Source organism: Thamnophis sirtalis, unplaced genomic scaffold, assembly GCF_051295495.1.
Source record: "Thamnophis sirtalis isolate CommonGarterSnake01/CBP01778 unplaced genomic scaffold, rThaSir2_p1.2 scaffold_3, whole genome shotgun sequence".
In the NCBI taxonomy this organism is placed as follows: Eukaryota; Metazoa; Chordata; class Lepidosauria; order Squamata; family Natricidae; genus Thamnophis; species Thamnophis sirtalis.
In genome coordinates, this window is record NW_028261383.1 from 100,102,410 (window position 1) to 100,122,119 (window position 19,710).

The window sequence follows — 19,710 nt, forward strand, 5'->3', positions numbered from 1 at the left end:
ATTGACAAAAGCATAACATATAGTAAATGAAATAATAGAAAGAAAGATAACAGCAACAATAATAGACACCTTTAATAGGTACACTCTCAAAACAACTGGAGACCACTTAAATACCCATCAGCATTGACAAATCACAACCAGTCAATTGCAAAAAATAGATTTACTTGGAACAACTTAACATCAACACCACCAACAATAATGGCAGTCACAAAGATTAATATTGCAGGATTCAGAATTTAATACCCTGGAAGCTTTTTAGTCCAAGTTTGTAAGAGCAATCCTTCCTGTTCTGAGATGTTTCAGGAATGAAATCTTACGTTTAGAGTCAGATTTATTTTTCATGGATGCCAGAACTTGATGTTATCTCATTAGTTTCTGGGTCCTATCCCCCTCTTCACTGTTTCTTGTAGACTATTTTAAATTAACTTGACTCTGAAAAGCTAATGGCAAACTCCATCTTGAGCAGCTTATCTGGAATATTGATTCCCAAATTAATCTAAGCCTAATATCTAACGCTTAGCTATAGATACTACCATTTGTGGGTTTTTTCAAAATACTGATAGTGCTCATTTAATGACCACAATTGAAGCCAGAAACTCAGTCATCAGCAAAGCAATTGCTAAGTGAAACCGCCATGATCTTATCCAGCTTTCCTTTGTTTTAAAGACCTGCAAAGACCATAAATGTGAGGAATGGTTGCAGTCCCTTTCATCATCATTGTAGCTATGAATGGTCACTAAAGAAGGCAACCATTGAAGATCTAACTGAAGCAGTTGAATTCTTGAATCTCTATCTTGTGTGTCCCATACTTTAGTTAAAATTGCTAGAAGTTTTAAAAATGACACTGTTAAAACTTGACTAGATCTATGTGTTGTGGTGTTAAATAACATTCAATTAGTTCCTTTGCTTTTGTCAGGATTGAAAGTTGTGATAGAGATGACTCTCATAACAGAGACAATTTCAATAAACATAAAAATCTTAACATCCCCTTATCAGTACTTTAAAAATACTTCTGTTTTTTTCCAGAGCCATCTGGAACGAGAGAATATTTAGTATTTACAGTTGAGGATTATCAAACATAATAAAAGATTAATAATTGTGTATATTTTTACATTTTCTTAAAAAAATGAATAAATTTTTGTTTTCAATAAATAATTTTTGTTATTGCTTTGTATCTTACATATCTCCTTGAGCTGCATAATTTCAGCCAGTTTTTGGAAAAAAATTTTTAAAAAATATTTTTTATTTTTAGACAAACATAAAACAAACACACACAAAATTAAAACTCTCGAAACCCTCCATCTGTTCCTTCCATCCGCTTGCCTTTAGTTATCACCGATGCTTCTGCCAGAATTTCTCTCATTGTTTCTTCCAGATTTTCTCCCTTTTCTTCTTCCAAGTTTTGAAGTTTGAGATAGAGTTCCAGTTGTTGATCTCTCATTTCAACATTCCATTCCTGTCGTTTCCAACCATGCTTGATTTGCTATCAATATCAACAATTTTCTTATCACTTTGTTCATATTTTTCTTCTATTTTTTGAACTCTATCCTTAAATTTCATCATTGTTTTTTGTTAAGTTTCAAACAAGTTCACTATAGTCTTTCAAGTCAAGGCTTTCTCTTCATTCCAGTCCAGCTATTGATAGTATTCCAGAAGAGCACCTGCATACACAATCCGTACTCTTCCCACTATCCCTTTCAATAAACAAAATCAGGAGCCTTGAAGTATAAGATATCAGTCAGATGTTCAAAGGAAATAATAAGAAAAAAATGTTTCCAATCCTCCAGCCTCTAGGTGGCAGTGTTACTTCTTTTTCCTCTGCTTTTACCCCTCTCTTTAAATTCCGAACTTAAGAAAAAAAAGAAGTGCTTAAAAACAAACAATACAGCCGAGCGTTGTAAAAAGAAGAGAAAGAAAATCATAATCCACCAATATGAAAAAGTGGGGAAAAAGAAACCAGTCCAATTTAAAAAGTAAGAGGCATTTGTAAAAGTTCCATCCATAAAAAAAAAAGATAACACACTAAGTTTAATTCAGGCTTAATTCGTCGCTTGCTCTCTTCTGTGTTCAATTTTAATTTTACTCTAAGTTTTTTTGGGTGTTCTCTTCTCTAATAGTAAAATTTATCTCACCATTTTGAGACACTCTCTCTCCTGCTTTTCTTCCATTCAGAAACTGTCTCAATCTTCTGCAGCTTCAATGGGTGCGTCTCTTTTGCCCAAAAAATCAGGGACTTTGCAATGTCCCTGAGATCAGCAAGCCATGACCTTCTCTATCACCATCTCTACGGGATGGTTTAGGTCTAAAAGGACCATCCAACAGCAGAGATATCGACAGCAATCCTGGAGCTCCAAGATTGCATGTCATGTCGTCGTGATATCAGCCCCGCCCCAGAGTAGAAATAATGTTGACATGTTGAAGCTATGCTGATGTAAATTATTTATAATAGAAATAACTTTCTTAATTTGCAGGAATGGCTAACTACTGTGTTAAAGAATAATTCATGGATTGGATTGAGCAAAATGGATATGGCAAATAGGTAAGAGAAATCATAATTGTTGCACTAATAGAATGCTGAGCAGGTTTACATTTGTGATGAATGACTACGAACAGGAAAAATTATTTTCAGGTACACATGAACTCAATAGATTACTTTGGGCTTCTTAGCTTTATCTACCTCAGGGTTGTCAAACTTACGTTGTCATGGCGGTGTCACATGACTTATCAGGACTTTCCTGATAAACCGGGCATGGGCATGGCCAGCATGCCCATCAGACCCATGGGCTGAGAGTATGACAGCCCTCATCTACCTCATAGGCTTGTTGTTCTTGGAATAACATTTAACATTTAATAAAAGAGTATTTTAAGGGCCTTTTTAAACACCTGAAGCTGGATGTAGAAGCTGGATATCTTATTAAAAAATCCTGTTATTAATTTCTGATAATAATTCTACAAAAAGCCATCTGTTCTAACCATTTATCCCAAAACAGATTCATCTATTCAACAGCTGTATAATTCATACACCCACCCTTATCAGCAATGAATATTTTAAAAACATTTAAATATTTTCACAAACTCCACAATTTTTTAAAATAGGTTATTTTAACACTTACATTGTTTTGAATTTTTAAAAAGGTTTAGGAATCCAGCCATATGTACAGATTATAGTGTATGTTAATTTTTGCAACAACTATGATCCAGGTGTGTTTGATTTTAGATCCTATGATTTCCCAACTGTCGTTCATAGATTTGGTGGGAATGACAAGAAGCTTCCCACAATCTCATGTCCTCAGTCCGTCTCCCTTATTTGTTAAATGCTGTTTTGTGTTATAGTTAAGACAAACATCAGCAAAGTGAAATCATTCAGCAATATGTAAATCCTGTTTAATTTCATAAAGTCTTTTTTTAATTGCAAAAGCCTACATAAGGAACCAAGAATCCTACTTTTCCTGACAGCCTATTATGTGAGAGGAAAGGGGAAGGGGGAGGAGAAAGCACAGAATTCAAGACAACTAGCTGATTATTTTCCAAAAGTGATTTCATGTTGATCAATCTCCTTTTTGATTTTCATACATACACATACCAGAGTAAAGTACTGATCAAGATGGAACTTGGACTCATGTTGTGGTCTACATGGAAAACCTGTGTATGATTTTGAGTTACTCACACTCTCAGTTGAAACAGTTTTGATGAGGAAATATTTAATATTTAATGTTTAATTCAATATAAAACACTTTGAAATATTTGTGGTTTTGACAAAATGTAATTGATATAACTTTTCTGCTGATCATTTATCAGCTAGGTAGAATTGCACTAAATATATAAACTTTAAAATCATTGAAATCACTTTTTTTGTAAAGTTTTAAGTCAATATGAAATTCCATTACTGTATTTTGTTCTGTAAATGTGCTTCAGTCCTACTGAATTTGTTTTTGTGTTTTTAAATATATATTTCCTTTTTAACCTACTGCTGTTTAAACATTGCTCATCCTTGTTTATCTTGTACTTCTAAATTGTAGTAAAGATTCATATAAACAAGTTGCTTCGACCTGCCCCCGAATGCTACAGACAGGTACTTTTGAAAATGTTAGTTGTTCATCCATGGACACTTGGGTTTGTAAAAGAAGTGTAGGTAAGACAAAGTCTGTTCAATTTTCAGTTGTAAATTGAGTTCTTGATGGAATTAATTTTGGGAGAATTTAGGATACAAACTGACCGGATCAAGTAGATTAATATGCAGATGAAAACTGATCCAATAGCATTTATCGTTTCCAAATGTCTGGCACAATTCTCAATTTAAAATTGAAACCAATTTTAAACGTGTATTTTGAGAGAAAATGTATTTAAATTTTAATCTTAATAAAATTTTAATAAAACTAGACTTGTTTTATTTTTTTTCTTAATATTGAAGATTTGTTCAAATTTAAATGGAAAAGATAAAATATTTCAAAGCAATAATAAAGGTTGAAGAGGAGAGTAGCATTTAAGCATTATGAGTAAAAAAATTTACTTTCTCCCTTTAATCCTACTGCTCAAATGAACAAACAAATTCTCAACTTACTTATAGAATCTTTTTGAAAGCTCTGAACATTGGGGTGCTGTTCCTTCCTCAGTGTATTGTATACTTATTCTCACCCGCAGCCATCATCTCAGAAGTGCTGCAGAACACTGGTAGTAGACCCACATGATGCACAACCAATAACAGCATTGTGTGTGTTGCAGTTTATACTCTACCATTGTAATATTTTTATCCTACTGCCATGTCCAATAGGATAGTAGTGGCAGAAATGATCTCTTCTCCTAGTGGTGTTCCTTTCTGAACGTTCATTTTCCTGCGCCTACAGATTGGATTTGCCTAGATTACCTAGTTTATCATGAACAACATGGGAAGAATGCTTTTTCAGTTAGCATTAAATCTACTGCTTATTTGATTGTCTCAATGTGTAGACAACAATATGAATAATTCTAGAAGTGACTTGCTACATTGCAGTACATAGGAGTACTTTCAGTAAGTTTATTCAAAGTACTCCTTTCCATTTTATATGTGTTGCTCAGTGTAACGTGAGTATTGGCTACTGCAGTATCAGCATTAGACTGGAAAGGGACAATTCAGGAAAGCCTTCTCTGCTCTAACCTATGCTTAATGGAATATTTCTTCCTTGGAGATTAAAATGACCCCAACCCTGTTGGCTTTTTGTAAGGCTTTAAAAACTTAGCTATGTATCTGGGCCTGAAATCAGAATGTATTAAGAGCCCCATTATTTGGTTTTGCTGTTAACTGATTAATCACATAGTTGCTGTTTCTGTTTATTTTTTGTATGGATGTTTTTACTGTTTTAATGTTTTTAATTGTTTTACAATTCTAGAATTGTAAGCATCTCAAGAGTTACTTGATTGAGTTGGGTGTCTATGGAAATTGAATACATAAATGAATAAATAAAATGTGCAATTTTATATTGATAGTTTATATATCTAGGAAGTAATATGTATTTTCATAGAAGCACTATGAAAGAGAAACATTGTTCTAAGAAAAGCAAAGAAATCAATTGAATTATGTTTTTTAAAAAAATATTTTAGATGCCAACATGTTTTGGGAATATTCTAAAAAAATACTTATCTTTCCATTGAGTAAAAGAACCTATAAAAATAAGGAATATGCAAAGTCAGCCTGTCTTTTAGAAAAAGAATGCACCGGAATTACTTATTGGAAAAAGAAATACCAACCAGTCAGTGGTAAAGAACTGATTTCAACTAAATCAAAACAGGCTACTGCATACATAAAAACTGGTAAATGTTCAGTTAATGTAATATATATTATGGTATATATATTGTAGTATGATCAAGAAATATAATCTAATCAGACCTATATAAGCTGTTATCAATGTATCTTTAAGAGGGACAAAATAAAGCTACAATATATATAAATCGAGAAGAGATAAAATTTATGTCATATTCAAAAGAGACTGATCTCAAAAGAGATCTTCAAAATGGGTGATCAGTTCTACCATCTGTCTATGATGTCCTGAAAAAAAAGTTTATTAAAGAAGCAAGAACATAGGAACAGTGATTAAACCTCTCCACGTCTACAAAAAAAAATAAAAATCTCAAGTTCAGCAGCCACTGGAGTCTGTGACTGCCATAATGGTTGATAGTTGAAAATATTTGGCCATTTTAGAATTTTGACCTTTTGGAGATGGTCTCATTCTGAATATAAATTATATTATACTGATATGTGCTTACTAAGCTGGTTTGAAAAAATATTGTAATTACTGTTTCTGTAGAAATCATGAAGGAAGTCTTAAATGTTGCCCAGTTATGCCTTGAGCCTTGTTATTCTTAGTGGGTTATAAATGATATGGGATATAGAAGAAGTTTCTTATTACATATTTTGGAAGAATAGCCAGCATGATAGAAAAGCCCTGGTTTCTGGTTATTGTTGTTTAATGCTAGATCAACCTGCAATAAGGCTGCCCTCATCTGTAATCAAATCAGAGAGAAGATTGACTGGGCATGTGCTCGAAACTTGAAATCTGGTGGGTCTGCCACTCAGAAACATGCCCAGATGGATTACAGATATTACTTCATCTGCAACTCCAGGGCAGGGGTTGAAGTGTGTCCAAAGGTCTCTAATGGCTTTCAGGAATGCTGTTCCACATATTTCTAGGTATGACACTCTGTTAGTTAAGTTAGGTTCTAGAGATCAGTTGGGATTGTTGCTAGTGTACCATCTACCTGCTGCTACCTGTCTAAACTCCTTGATTCCATTATTGTCAGTGGAGTTTCTCAGGCTTATGGTTCTGGAACTCTTTAATCTGCCTTCTCTGGGATGCGATCTGAGGTAGTCAGGAGTTCATGGCCATCATGACAACCATGAGTGAGTCCCAGGTCAAAACAGTGACAATGGGAGAGTTTTCTGTTACTCACCTGTCACAGGTGAGTACTTGCTAGTAACCATTGGTGTGCCCTCTGGTGCTGCCCCTCACTGAAGGAGGTGGGACATTTTAAGCTTGTCCACTCTAGAAGACTAATGAACTGAGATGAAGTGAATGAAAAAAAGCTTAAAGTGCTCCTGGAAGTCAACTAATTTGACATATAAAGGCTTACATGGCAGGGGGACAAACTTATTTGAGAGACCACTTCCCTCCAGTCACATCTAATAAGCCCATCAGGTCTGACAAAAAAGACAAGTTGTCAGTCCTAAGGCACTAAGTAATGTCATCTGACAAAAGCAAAGCAGATGAGAGGCTTTAATGCAGTAACACCTGCTGTCTAGAATATTGTTTTGAAATCAGCCTGACTAATTTACTGGCTTTCTGGGAAGACTTGACTCTGCCATTTGGTTTGAAGATTTGGTAGTAGTGGTGTGTAGTTTGCAGAAGACCCGTACTGTTAGTAAGATTGATTACACTCTCTTTCGGAATATTTTTTATGATTTTAAAGGTTAGTTATTTTTATATTTATTTTTGGGCTTTTAATTCTATAAGCTGCCCAGTATGTGGAATTGAGATATAAATTGTACAAATAAATCAACAAATAAATTAATAAAACAATCAAGATTCAAAAGACTAAAAGGCTAAAACCTTGATGAAGTAATTTGATGGAAGTTCTACAAAAATATGCATTTAAGCTTTTTAAAAAATAAAAGGCACAAGTAGTGATGTAAAACTGATGTCTCACGCACATATGATTTAAGGATATTAATGGATCTTAGTACAATCTAGCAGTATTGCCACTGCTAAAAATGCTAATACAGTCTTATATAGTATTAACAGGTGTGTTAATGTCTTGATCACAAAAAGCAATATTTCCTTTTTATTCTGCTTCAAGCCAGCTTAGTAGTAAAGTAAAATTTTGAGCATAATAGTTTAACTGAATGTTACAAATAGTGATGTATTCAGAGAAGTTTAATCAAGATGGTAAGGTTTACATTAGAAGAAATAGTAATCATGTCTCCCATAAAGGTATAAAGGTCAGTGTGCTCACAGGTCTATCACTTGTATCAGTCCAGGAACAAGTGCAGTCAACAGTGGTTTGTATCAAATAGTGTTTTTTTAATCTACAATAGGAATATAGGAATACTATACATACATGTGCTCCAAGCAGTATCTAAACAAACAGCAATTATAGCAATTATAGCAGGGAAAAAGTAGGTCTCTGTTAATTTATTTCTCCATTTACAGTAAATACTACCAGTATAATGTATGCTCTAATAAAGCGTGATATTGATTAAAGATAACCATATGAAATTAAACATGTTATTTTATATGTAGAGGAGGTCAGATAATGACATTTTAAACTAGTTCTATATAAAAAGGTACAGTAATATATGATTAGGAGCCATAGTGGTGAAGTGGTTAGAATGCAGTACTGCAGGCTACTTCTGCTGACTGCCAACTGCCAGAAGTTCGGTGGATTGATTTTCACTGGCTCAAGGTTGACTTAGCCTTTCATCCTTCCAAAGTTGGTAAAATGAGGACCCAGATTGTTGGGGGCAATATGCTAACTTTGTAAACCACATAGAATTTACAGTAAAAGCACAATAAAAGCACTGTGAAGCGGTATATAAGCCTAAGTGCTGTTGCTATTGCTATTAACTATGATTAAACAAGCACACAGTTTTATTAATAAAATATATTGTGCAAAATATGTTACAATATTATGAAATGAGGGTTTCATTATTATAAAGTGTCTATTTTGGAAGTTTTAGGAATTTTAATAATGGATTTGTCAAAACAATTGACAGAATTATTTGAACTCACACCAAACTTTATAAAAAAGCAGCTTTGCCTGGAACCACATATATTCTGGCAGCATTTGATCAATTCTAAGCTTTGGGAGGAAGCTTGAATTGTCCTTAAATTACAAGTATTTGTAGCAGCAGGAGCAAAGTGAATTAGTATTTCTAATATTATTAGAGGCTCCTTTCAATTTCAGTCAAAGGTACCATATTTTTCGGTGTATAAGACCCACCGAAGTATAAGACCCACCAAGGTTTTGAAGAGGCAAATTTTTTAAAAAAGGTTTTGTACTCTGCAAACCTCCCCAAAAAGGCCTGTTTTTCACAAAAACGGGCCCATTTTTTTAAAAAGGGGCATGAATAGCCTTTAGGAGGCTTGTAGAGTGTTCCAGGAGGGAAAAAACGAGCAAAAAACAGTCTGTTTTTTGTCAAAAAAAAGGGGCATTAGGAAGCTTATAGAGTGCTCCTGGGGGCAGGGGGGGGGGCAAAATTGAGCAAAAAATGGGCTCTCTGAAAGCCTCCTACAAGCCATGCACGGCCATTTTGGTGAAGGGGGCGGGGTTTCAGGAGGCAAAAATTGCTGTATTCAGTGTATAAGATGCACCCAGATTTTCAGTCTCTTTTTTGAGGGAAAAAGGTTTGTCTTATACTCTGAAAAATATGGTATATGAACCATAGAGCACTGCATGCCTTAATTATATTGAAAATTAGTAGAGCAGTCACCTTTTTGAAAAGAAAAATCCATAGAGATCTAGACTTATCTATTAATATTAGTTTGTGTTTTTGTGTGTTTTCAGCCTGTAGTGAAGGATATTATGGATACCATTGTCAGAAAAAATGTCCTGAATGCCCAGCAGATAGACCATGCAACAGATTAACAGGAGAATGTGCTGAAGAATTGACATGTGCAGAAAAAAAGTACATGTATCTCTGTAAATTTAGTGAGTACTATTATTTTGGTAAATGGTCCCTTTTCTATATTATGATTTTGTAATCTCTATATATAAACTTCATATTTGCCACGTATGTTCCTCTTGGCTTCTAAGTGCTCATGAAGAAAGCATTTTTGAAAATGACCATCAGAGCATTAATATTTTTTATATTCTTATTAACACACTCTGATGCTAAGGAGTTCTACTCCCTCTCCCAACCTGAAAAGAAATCTGTTCCAAATGCAAAACACAAGCAGAGTAGAGGAGATTCAGTTTCAGATTTACTTTCACAGCAGGAAACAGCTTTACTATCATGGTGAGGCCTCAGTAGCAGGCTTCATTTTTCCAGATATACTTCGTTGGTGATGATGACAATGAAAGGGACCTCTGTTGTGGAATCCCCAGGGGTTAATCCACAACTGGTTAGCCAATTGCAGAAGTTGCTGCGTGAACACAAGAAGTATATTCTGGAACTTAAGGCTGCTGTTGATTCTGTTCCTAAGGGCCACAAGGACTTCCAAGTGGTCATTCGGGAGAGCACCAAGGTCGTTTCAATGCCCTCACGACTACAGAAGTGGCTGTTCTCATTGTTGGCCAGGATTTTGAAAAGAGAGATATCATTCTCCACAGCAGAGACAATAGGTTGTTACGAATCAGTGAGACGCACGATACCTATGACGTTCTCCAGCACCCTCTGATGTTCTGCCATGGAGAAGATTGCTATTACATCAATATACCTCAGTGCAACCCAAACACCAAGGTTCCTCTCAAAAAGACCGTGTTTGCTGCTGCCTTTTACAGCAACTGGAGAATGGAGCGTGATGGTGAAGAATCCTACCTACTGCGGTTTCAGTTCCGTAGCGAAGCACGGGTATCCAACCAGTCTGTATACAATTATAATTCCCTATCATCAGCCTTCATTTAATAGTAAATTGTTCCATTGGTATTTCACCACTTGAGCTTGTCAAAGCTACCTATACTTTTTTTTAAAATAACTTTTTAAAAATAAAACTTGTGGTTTTATCTTTCTCTCCAAAATAATGTAGTTTCTGATTGATTTCTGACTCTTAATTGCACTATTGCTTACCAAACTTTATTGTCACACGAGTTGCTTCTTTTACCGGTACTTCATTTTGAACACCAGGTCAACTATGAGAAGAATTCTTCCTGAGCAAGCTATCTAGATCATAGGAGCAAACATTATGGTTAGGCATGGTTCAGGCTTTGTGTACAAGATTTCTCCAATGATAGTGAGGCCTGTGGCCTATTCCAATTATTTAGTCACAGGACAGCTACATCCTCTATTATTTATCTTGCCTTTCTTCAGATGCATCTTTTAAAGGCAAGGTTTCTAAGCACATCTTGTATCAAGTGATTTCTTCAGTGCATCCTTATTATATCATGGTTTACTCTCCTAACTGCCCTATTCTTCTTTCTGCCCATCAAGTGCTGATGTACATTTGGGCTTCAGTTCACTGCTTGCAGGATTTGATCCCTCCTTTCCTCACGGCCAAAGTAAAAGGGATACTCCTTATTTATCAGAAACTATGCATGAGAACTACTTATGCTATTAGGTAAATTCTTTCCAGATTGAATCCCCTGCAGCATCGGGTTACTTGAGTTTTGGCATTCCTTTAACACTCCAAATGGCAAGTTGTGGCACTATCATCCTTAATATTATATGTAACAGCCATCTTTGCCCACTGCCTTTAGTGAATGTCATCCTTAATTTTTTTTAAATTTAATGAACTGAATTGATTTATGAAAGGTTCATCTTTGTCTGCTGGTATTCCTGCTAATACTGTTACACAAGTGTGTTCTCAGGTTCAAATTATGGTCACTCACACACTCACTGGCCTGGAAAATTGCCACACTCAATATCAAATCAACCAAATATTGAGGCACAAACAATTCTTTAAAATACAAAGAGACCCAATGAATTTCAAATAACAGCAAACTATATTTTTACTCTTACACACGCACACAAACACATTCATACTTAGGCATACTACTAGGCTCCTAGACACTAGCCAGAGGGACAGAAACTGCCAGGTCTGAGGGTTGGGCTGGCTTCAGGACATATTTTTATCCCTCAGAATTAGTGGGAAGGGGGTTCCCATGCAGGCCCAACTCCTTTGTTGGTGAGACTTGGAGAGGGGCTTGCCATGTGCTCAGACCCAACTTTTGTGCTTTTGTTCCCTTTTTAACAAGTTGGCTCCTTTCCAGTGGTGGGATTCAAATAATTTAACAACCGGTTCTCCGTCCTAATGATTTCTTCCAACAACCAGTTCACCAAACAGCTCAGAAAGTTAACAACCAGTTCTCTCGAAATGGTGCGAACTGGCTGAATCCCACCACTGCTTCTTTCCCTGAGGGAGATTTTTCTGGCTTTTTCCCACCCTGCTTACATGTTTGCCACTTTTAGGTACAGTGGCTTTGGTCTACTCTCACACATTCCTTCCTCTGGCATAGATTTAAACAGAGTATGCTACAAAATGGGGCTCACTCATTACCCACTCACAGCATTAAAAGTTTTTGTACTGTATATATTCTTGCCAATAGGTTTGCTGTCTATTTGGTATGGAAGTACAATATTTTAGGAAAACAAATCTAACACACTGAAAGATGGAGGATATTAATACAAAGGCAAATAATATAAACAGAAACATTTGGACGATTTTCCTTTCTCAGGATCTCAAGTCAGGTACCAAGATGTGAGCAAGGATCAGTTCTTTTCTTCCATATCTTGGGAGATGTGACATGCTAGAGTCTTAAGCTTGGCTAGTTTTGTTTCAATATAATTCTCATTATTGGTTAGGTTAAAACAGCAAAAGACAGTTAAAGACCGTATTGATGTAGAAATGGTCACTTTCAGGAACGTGATGGGAAGCCACTGCTTCTTTTGTTTAACATCTTTGAACATGGCTGTGTATGGTTTTAAGCATTGTTGTGCAAAATATTAAGCCATGCTTTGGCTTGTGTGACATATTACATTGCTGCAAACTAGCAATAAACGCAATCTCGTGCCATCTTAAATCTTGGAGCCTTCTTCTCTTCAATAGCTATATTCTTTCAGAATAACACCGTCTCATCAGCATTAAAAACCTGCTTTATATTATTTCTCCTCAATACTTTTTGAGTTTTGCAGTTACCTCATCATCAGCTAAAGTACACTCATGATTTTTACATTACAGATGGAATAATGTCTCTTGTGTTTCTGGAACCAGCCTTTGCTACTAATGAAAGTGCTTTCTGCTGAGCTATTAGACCAGGGTTGTATTGCTTAAATTTGTTGTAAAAACGGCAACCTTAGCAGAAATCATACCAATACTCATACATTTTTAATGGTCTTTGATCAAAATAAGCAACTCATTCTCCATTTTTAGCATCAAATGCAAATTCTCACAATATGGTACTTTTACATATTCCACATATGTGAGCCCTTCACAAGATTTATCTGGAATCTGCACTTTCTCATTCAAAATCCTAAGTTTCTTTTAACCCCTTTAGGATTTTGTCCATCATTGGCTGCATTCATTTAGAATTTATGGGTATTCACATAAGCATAGCAGTATTTTAAGAACAAGTAGCCTAACATAGGCACACCATCCTACTCAGTGATGCTCACAGTCTCACTGTGAGATTGAAGATACCCATGCCTCAACTAATTTAGTGAGCAACAACCACATCTTTTAGCATTATTCTTAGTGTGATAATTTTTCCTATTGGCACTGTGAAAAAAAGAATCTGAGAACAAAGATCCCACAAATATGGAGATTCAAATGCAGTCCATATGTGAACACTTCAGAGACAACAACAACAAAAAAATCCAATTATAGGGAAGTAACTTGTTCTGATACCTAAGGATAGTGTGGCCTGCCATGTTTCTGTGTCAACAGACCCCAGTACAGTAATGGTGTCCTCTTATCTTCATTACCGTTTCGGTAGCGGGAGTGTGCATCTGGGTGGGTGGGTGGAGCTTTGCGCACAAACCGGCACAATACCACCTCTGCCCCAGTATCAAAAAAAGAGAGAACATCATATTATTTTCCCCTAGTCATTTAATTTTGCAATACAACTCACCAACATATTTTAGAAAATATGGCCTTGTTATATATCTTGTCCAGTATTGTTTGCAACCAGGATCCCCCACTTTCATTTTAAGAAGTTGTTTTCATCTCCCAAAAAACATTGTGACCATGGCAAGTGACAAGGATATCATAAAAGTAAATGGGGTAGATGTTTTCATTCTTTTGGTGGTGATGGTGTTTTTTGGATTTCACTTGTTTTAGAAAGAAAAATGTTCTGTGAAAAATCAGAATTTATCCCACAAATTTTCAGTTACATACTCAGTTGCATACTTGGAAGCATACAATATTTCTGGGGGAGAGGATACCAACGCTTAAATTAAATTCAGACAAATAAGTTGGTTTAGTATTATACAATATCATATTTTAATCAAGAAATTATATTTAAAAAATGTGACAGATGCAGATAATCATATACAGTAAGTTCCTTTCATTGATACTTCAATAATATGTTAATTTAATGCTTTATTTTAAATAGATATCAGGTATGTATTGGTTTTTTTTTCTTTTTTAAGAACTGAAAAGCCAGTTTTGTTACCATTCCTGGATATACTTCAATAAACACTGTTATTATATTCCTACATTTGGGGTGATCAATAAAAATGATGCAGAATACATGTGCAGCCAATTTAAAGGAGCCGAACTGATAAGTGTGACTACCATTCAAGAAAAGGTAAATGATTTAGGCATATGTCACAAAGATTTTTTTTAAAAAGGGAATAATAATTATCCTGTTTTTAACATTTGTTTTTAATACTTTTTAAACTTATTTCTAATGCTTTACTGTATGCAATATAAGTAAAATATATTGTTTTGATGAATGGGAATACCTTATGAGTTTTATGTATTTTATGGTGGTTTTTGGATGCATGTACATTGTTCTTTTCTTGTTTTAAAATTATTTAAAATTCTTTTTGCTGTTTTTTTCTATTTGTTTTAACTCTTTGTCTCCCAGTAATATGTGTGACTACATAAATTTGAATAATAAACAAATAAATTGAAATAATTAAATAACACTTGTTTCCACAATCTATATTATGTGAAGAAAATAATAATAATAAAAACTAGAGTGCTGTACAGTGCACCCATTCATACTTATTTGGGAAACATTCTGTTTTTATACAGCTGTTTATATTTTAATTTCGCACTGCTTCTGCATTAATTGGAATTAACTTTCAAACTGCCCAACACACATCCTTCCCTTTTAAGTTACCAAACTCTTATTATCATCAGATATATTGCAAATAACTGTAAAGAACCCTTAGGGAAGGGAAACTTTACTTTCTTTACCAGAGATAATGTCCATCTGTTTATTTCTTCTTTCCTTTTTCCTTGGTTTGCTTTAGTGATTTGACATGCAAACACTTGAGTTGCAACTGTTGTTGCTTTTTTTTTGCTTTTTGCTTTTAGCAGAGTTTGGGAAAGGGTTCTTCTTTATTTTCCAGTAATAATTGGGGAATACAAATTAATTGTAATCAGGGGTAATGTCTAACTTTCGAACGCAGATCTGGAATTTCTGGAGCCACCTAGTGGAGATATTTGGCAGAAAATAAATGAAATGCTGTGCAAGTATTTTTCCCCCTTCATCATATTGTCTCAAAGATGCTTTGTGAAAGGGAACTTATGGAACTTTAAACCTCTTGCATATTACTACATAGCTTAATTCTTGATTAACTGTGATAAAATATCAAAGTTCATTTAATTCCAAGCTGCCTCTTCGTCATTATTCCTTACGGACATTTTCCTTTCATTCTCTTAGGAGGTTAATCTATCCTTGATTAGTTTTTCTTACTAGACTTGTGCTTTCTCTTCCCGAGGCTATTCTATTTTTCACTTTATTTCTTTTGTCCCATACCCATTTTATTCATTCTTGACACTATCAAAAAATGATGCATCACGTATTCAGAATCTTTGTTTTCTTCATTAATTTTCTCAGTCTTTCTTCATGAACAATTTTGCTTTTAAATTTACATTTTCCTTTTCCATTTATGTGTATGAACAAACTTGCTTAAATCATGTCTTCAAAATAATTTCTAATCAGTTACTCACCAAACAATCTTTATGTCCACTCATTCTTGTATCTCCGAGTGCCCCACAGTTACTGTCCTATCCTATTATTACAGAATTATTCATGTCATGTAGGAGATAATGCCCTATACCACATTCAGAATATTGCACCGTTTTGCTGTAAATTTATCCCCTTCAGGAACTCTAGGCACTATAGCATCACATACAATTAATAGCAACCTATGAATTCTTACATTCTTTTGCATCTATAGTAACATAGATGATATTGATTCATACTTTCTGGCAAACAGTTTTTCATTTGTAGTTAAAGTTATATTTTCCATGAACATGTATTCCACTCTCCTCCACAAGACCAAGCCACATTCACTCAAATATATCTGTACTCTCTTATTTTCAGAAACATGCGGTATCTGTTTTTTCTTTCATTTAATTTGTTAATTCATAGTGTATACCATATACTCTTCAAATATTCCGTATTACAATCTATTATATGTTGCCACAGTCAGCAGACCCATAGGTATTGGCCACCATTTCTCTTATAGCTTTAACTAATTTAGGTTTTCATATACAAACGTTTTTGATAAAGTAGAAAAGAAATAAACTAGCTTGCTAACCTTTCTGCTAATGATAAGAGGATCAGAGGTGGTATTCCAGCCAGTTAAGACCGGGTCTTAGCGAACCTGTAGCGGAAATTTTAAGTAGTTTGGAGAACTGGCAAATAACCCCTCTGGCTGGCCCTACCCTCCCACCCCACCATTCCCTGTCCTATATTCCTTTGCTTTTTAACTCATCTGATGTGTGCAGCAGAGTGGCTTGCCGTACTTCAGCTGAGCTAAACAACAGCTCAGCTCACCAGCGCTGACACCAAGGGCGGTCTTTGAGTGATGTGTGCATCTGTAAAGCGCTCTTTCATTGTACCAGTAGGAAAAGATTTGGAACCTCACCACTGAAGAGGATGATACTGTCATTTTGCTTAGTATGATGTACATCCAACCATTTTTTATCTCAAACGTGTTCATGCTATTCAGTGCAAGCTAGTATCTCTACATATAGCTGCCACATCCCACTAATTAGTAACATGCTGTATTGTACTAATATACTGAGAGTATTGGTGTGACTAATTAAGCAATTGTAATTAATATATTTCATATAGTAAATTTTGGTGATGCTATACAAGATTGAATGAGCTCTTGGTCCAGAAATAGTTATTCAGTGCCATTTTAACTGATTGGAAAGTACTTATTTACGCCATATACAATTTATTGGCTGAAAAATGTCTGTGGCTGAAATTTCTCTTTTATGGCTTGCTGGACTGCTGGAGGCTTCTAGACATCATGACTTTTTTCTATTGACTCTGTTCATTAACTGCAGAATTGGCTTGCTGAAATAATCACTGAAAAAATTTGGCTTCATGCAGTTGGCCCAGCTTTCTTCCCAAAAGGAATGCTGTCAACAATGGAAAAAAAGATAACAGAAAGGTAAATCTAACCAATTTTCTTCATATGGGCTGCGTGTTTTCATTTAATTATTCTCATGTACAGAAATTAGGGTATGTTAATTACTCTTAGGATTCTCTTGAATAAGAAAAGGCCAATCTGACTTGCTAAGGTTAAATCAAAGCATTTTTGTCCCCAATCCAGTCCCTAATAGCCTGCAGTGACTTGGAGGAGTATTGTCAAGATACTGATCATACATAGCTCTGTGATATAAGTTGACATGCTTCTGTAGTGACTTTAGGTACATGTTTTACAGGAGGTTTTACATAAAACTTTGTAAAATTCCACAATAGATAGCTAGATTTTTCTCCCCAGTCTGACTGCAACTATCTCCTCTATTCTCCCCACTCTTCCCTCCAACCTTTAGAACACCATGGTCCAAAGTATCAAAGGCAGCTGAGAAATTAAGCATGACCAAGACAAAGCAGTCACATTCTCCTTTTTGGGCAAAGGTGGGTTCCTACCTATTCGGTTCGGACAAATAGGTAGTAACTGCGGCGGAGACGTGACCGTACTGGTTCTATCCTCCACGGCGCCATCTTGGTTTTCTGATCTGCATATGCACAGAACAATTTTCATTCAAAAAATGTAATTCCCCCCTTTTTATTGTTGTGCGCCTGCATAGACTGTTTTAAGTGCAAATGCCCCGCCCACCTGCCCCTCCCAGTCAGTCCTCACCTTCCAGGTGCCTTCCCTACCTAAGCTGCCATGTGGTGGCTGCTCTTCACCCCAACTGAGCTTGCTCTTCCTCCTCCTGCCTACAGGTAAATCTCACTAGCCCCCCCCCCCACCGAGCTTGCTGCGCCCATCCTTCCACCGTCCCCACATGGTTCGCAACCTTCCCTCCCCCCAACTCTTCCAGGATCCCCACGAGCCCCATTTTGGCTCCCAACAGGTTTCAAGCATGCCTGCTAGGCCCAAAATAGGGCATGGGAGGGGGCAGGGGTCTTCCCCACTCATTTTCACTCCCAGCAGACTTCAGGCAGGCCTCCTATGCCTATAATAGGGTGGGAGGGGGCAAGCAAGCCTCCCTGTAGCCCCCTGGGAGCTAAAGGGGGGGAGCTTCAAAAGATAAATATATCCTCACCGTTTGGGGATCCCCAAGTGCATGGAGCAGAGAGGTCTTCAAACTTGGGAACTTTAAGACTTGTGGTCTTCAAGTCCCAGAATTCAGTTCTGATGGCTGGAGAATTCTGGGAGTTGAAGTCCATAAGTCTTAAAGTTGCAAAATTTGAAGACCTCTGCTAGCTGCTATCCTTAGGCTCAGGCTAAGCTAATCAATAATGGAGCTCTAAGAATGCCAGATGATTAATGGGCATGTTCTCAGTTTCAAAATGTCTGGCTTTTCTTCCTCCTACCAAAGACCACCTGGGGTTCTTCACAGGAAGGGAGGGAGGGAGGGAAGGGAGAAAAAGGGAAGGGAATAGATGGATGGGTGGATGGATGGATGGATGGATGGAGGGAGGGAGGCAGAGAGAGAAAAAGGAAAAAGGAGAAGAAGGAAGGACCACAAACCTGGCATTAGATCCAGCTTCAGAGGATGCTTTGAAACAGCACAGCAATGCAGAGCTGGAAGGTACCTCAGAGGTCATCTAGTCCAATCCTCTGCTCCAGCAGGAGACCTTGTATCATTTTGGTTATTTTAGTGCCTCTAACACAGAGGAGAAATTCCCAGAAATCCTCAGGCATTGCCAACTCTTCCCCCTACTAAAAAAAAACCTAGGCAAAAATTTTATGTAGTATTAAAAAGAATAAAAAAGGGGGCAGCTGTGGATTGTTTAATGGACTGCTAAATTGATAAAATGGACAGCTAAATTGATAAAATGGACAGCTAAATTGACCACGCTCACCCAGTCACATAACTGCCAAGCGACTCCCACCCAGTCACATGGCCACCAAGCCACTCCCACCCAGTCACATGACTGCCAAGCCATGCCCACAAAATAAGCCATGCCCACAGAACTGGTAGTTACAAATTTTGAAATCCACCACTGTGTCTGGGTCGTACCACAGATAATTCACAAGAGCCATCACAGGCTGGATTTAATGTGAAAAAAGTCAATGATCTGTTTCTTATAGAGCTCTCTTACAACTGCACACCTAGCATCTTCTTCACCTTCTCTCAAAAGGGAATTGGTTTATGCTTAACTAAAACTAGTTAGACTCTCCCCATTGTTCTACTTCTTATAAAAAAGAACTTTGTTCCTTCCATCATGTATACAAAAGGTTCAGAGTCCAAACTCTTCATCTTAATATGGAACGTCCTTAATAAAACACCAAACAAAAGAACCTATTGATAGGTCCCCTCAAATGGTTTGTTTGTTTGTTTGGGGTTTTATTAAGGAAGTTCCATATTAAGATGAAGAGCCTGGACGTCTGAGCTTAGTTGTTTTCTTGCAGACGTTTCATTACCCAAACTAGATAACATA

At 36.3% G+C, this 19,710-nt stretch overlaps 1 protein-coding gene across 1 annotated transcript in view; it reads left to right on the top strand.

The window, feature by feature from the left end:
* LOC148048078 (uncharacterized) overlaps positions 1 to 19,710 on the top strand; it is a 131,907-nt gene that overhangs the window by 110,128 nt on the left and 2,069 nt on the right. Inside the window, exons 37-42 of the mRNA XM_087708231.1 lie at positions 2,472 to 2,539; positions 4,020 to 4,132; positions 5,578 to 5,787; positions 9,535 to 9,678; positions 14,273 to 14,430; positions 17,157 to 17,233. Coding sequence (XP_087564357.1) covers positions 2,472 to 2,539; positions 4,020 to 4,132; positions 5,578 to 5,787; positions 9,535 to 9,678; positions 14,273 to 14,430; positions 17,157 to 17,233 — 770 coding nt within the window. The remainder of the gene's footprint in view (positions 1 to 2,471; positions 2,540 to 4,019; positions 4,133 to 5,577; positions 5,788 to 9,534; positions 9,679 to 14,272; positions 14,431 to 17,156; positions 17,234 to 19,710) is intronic.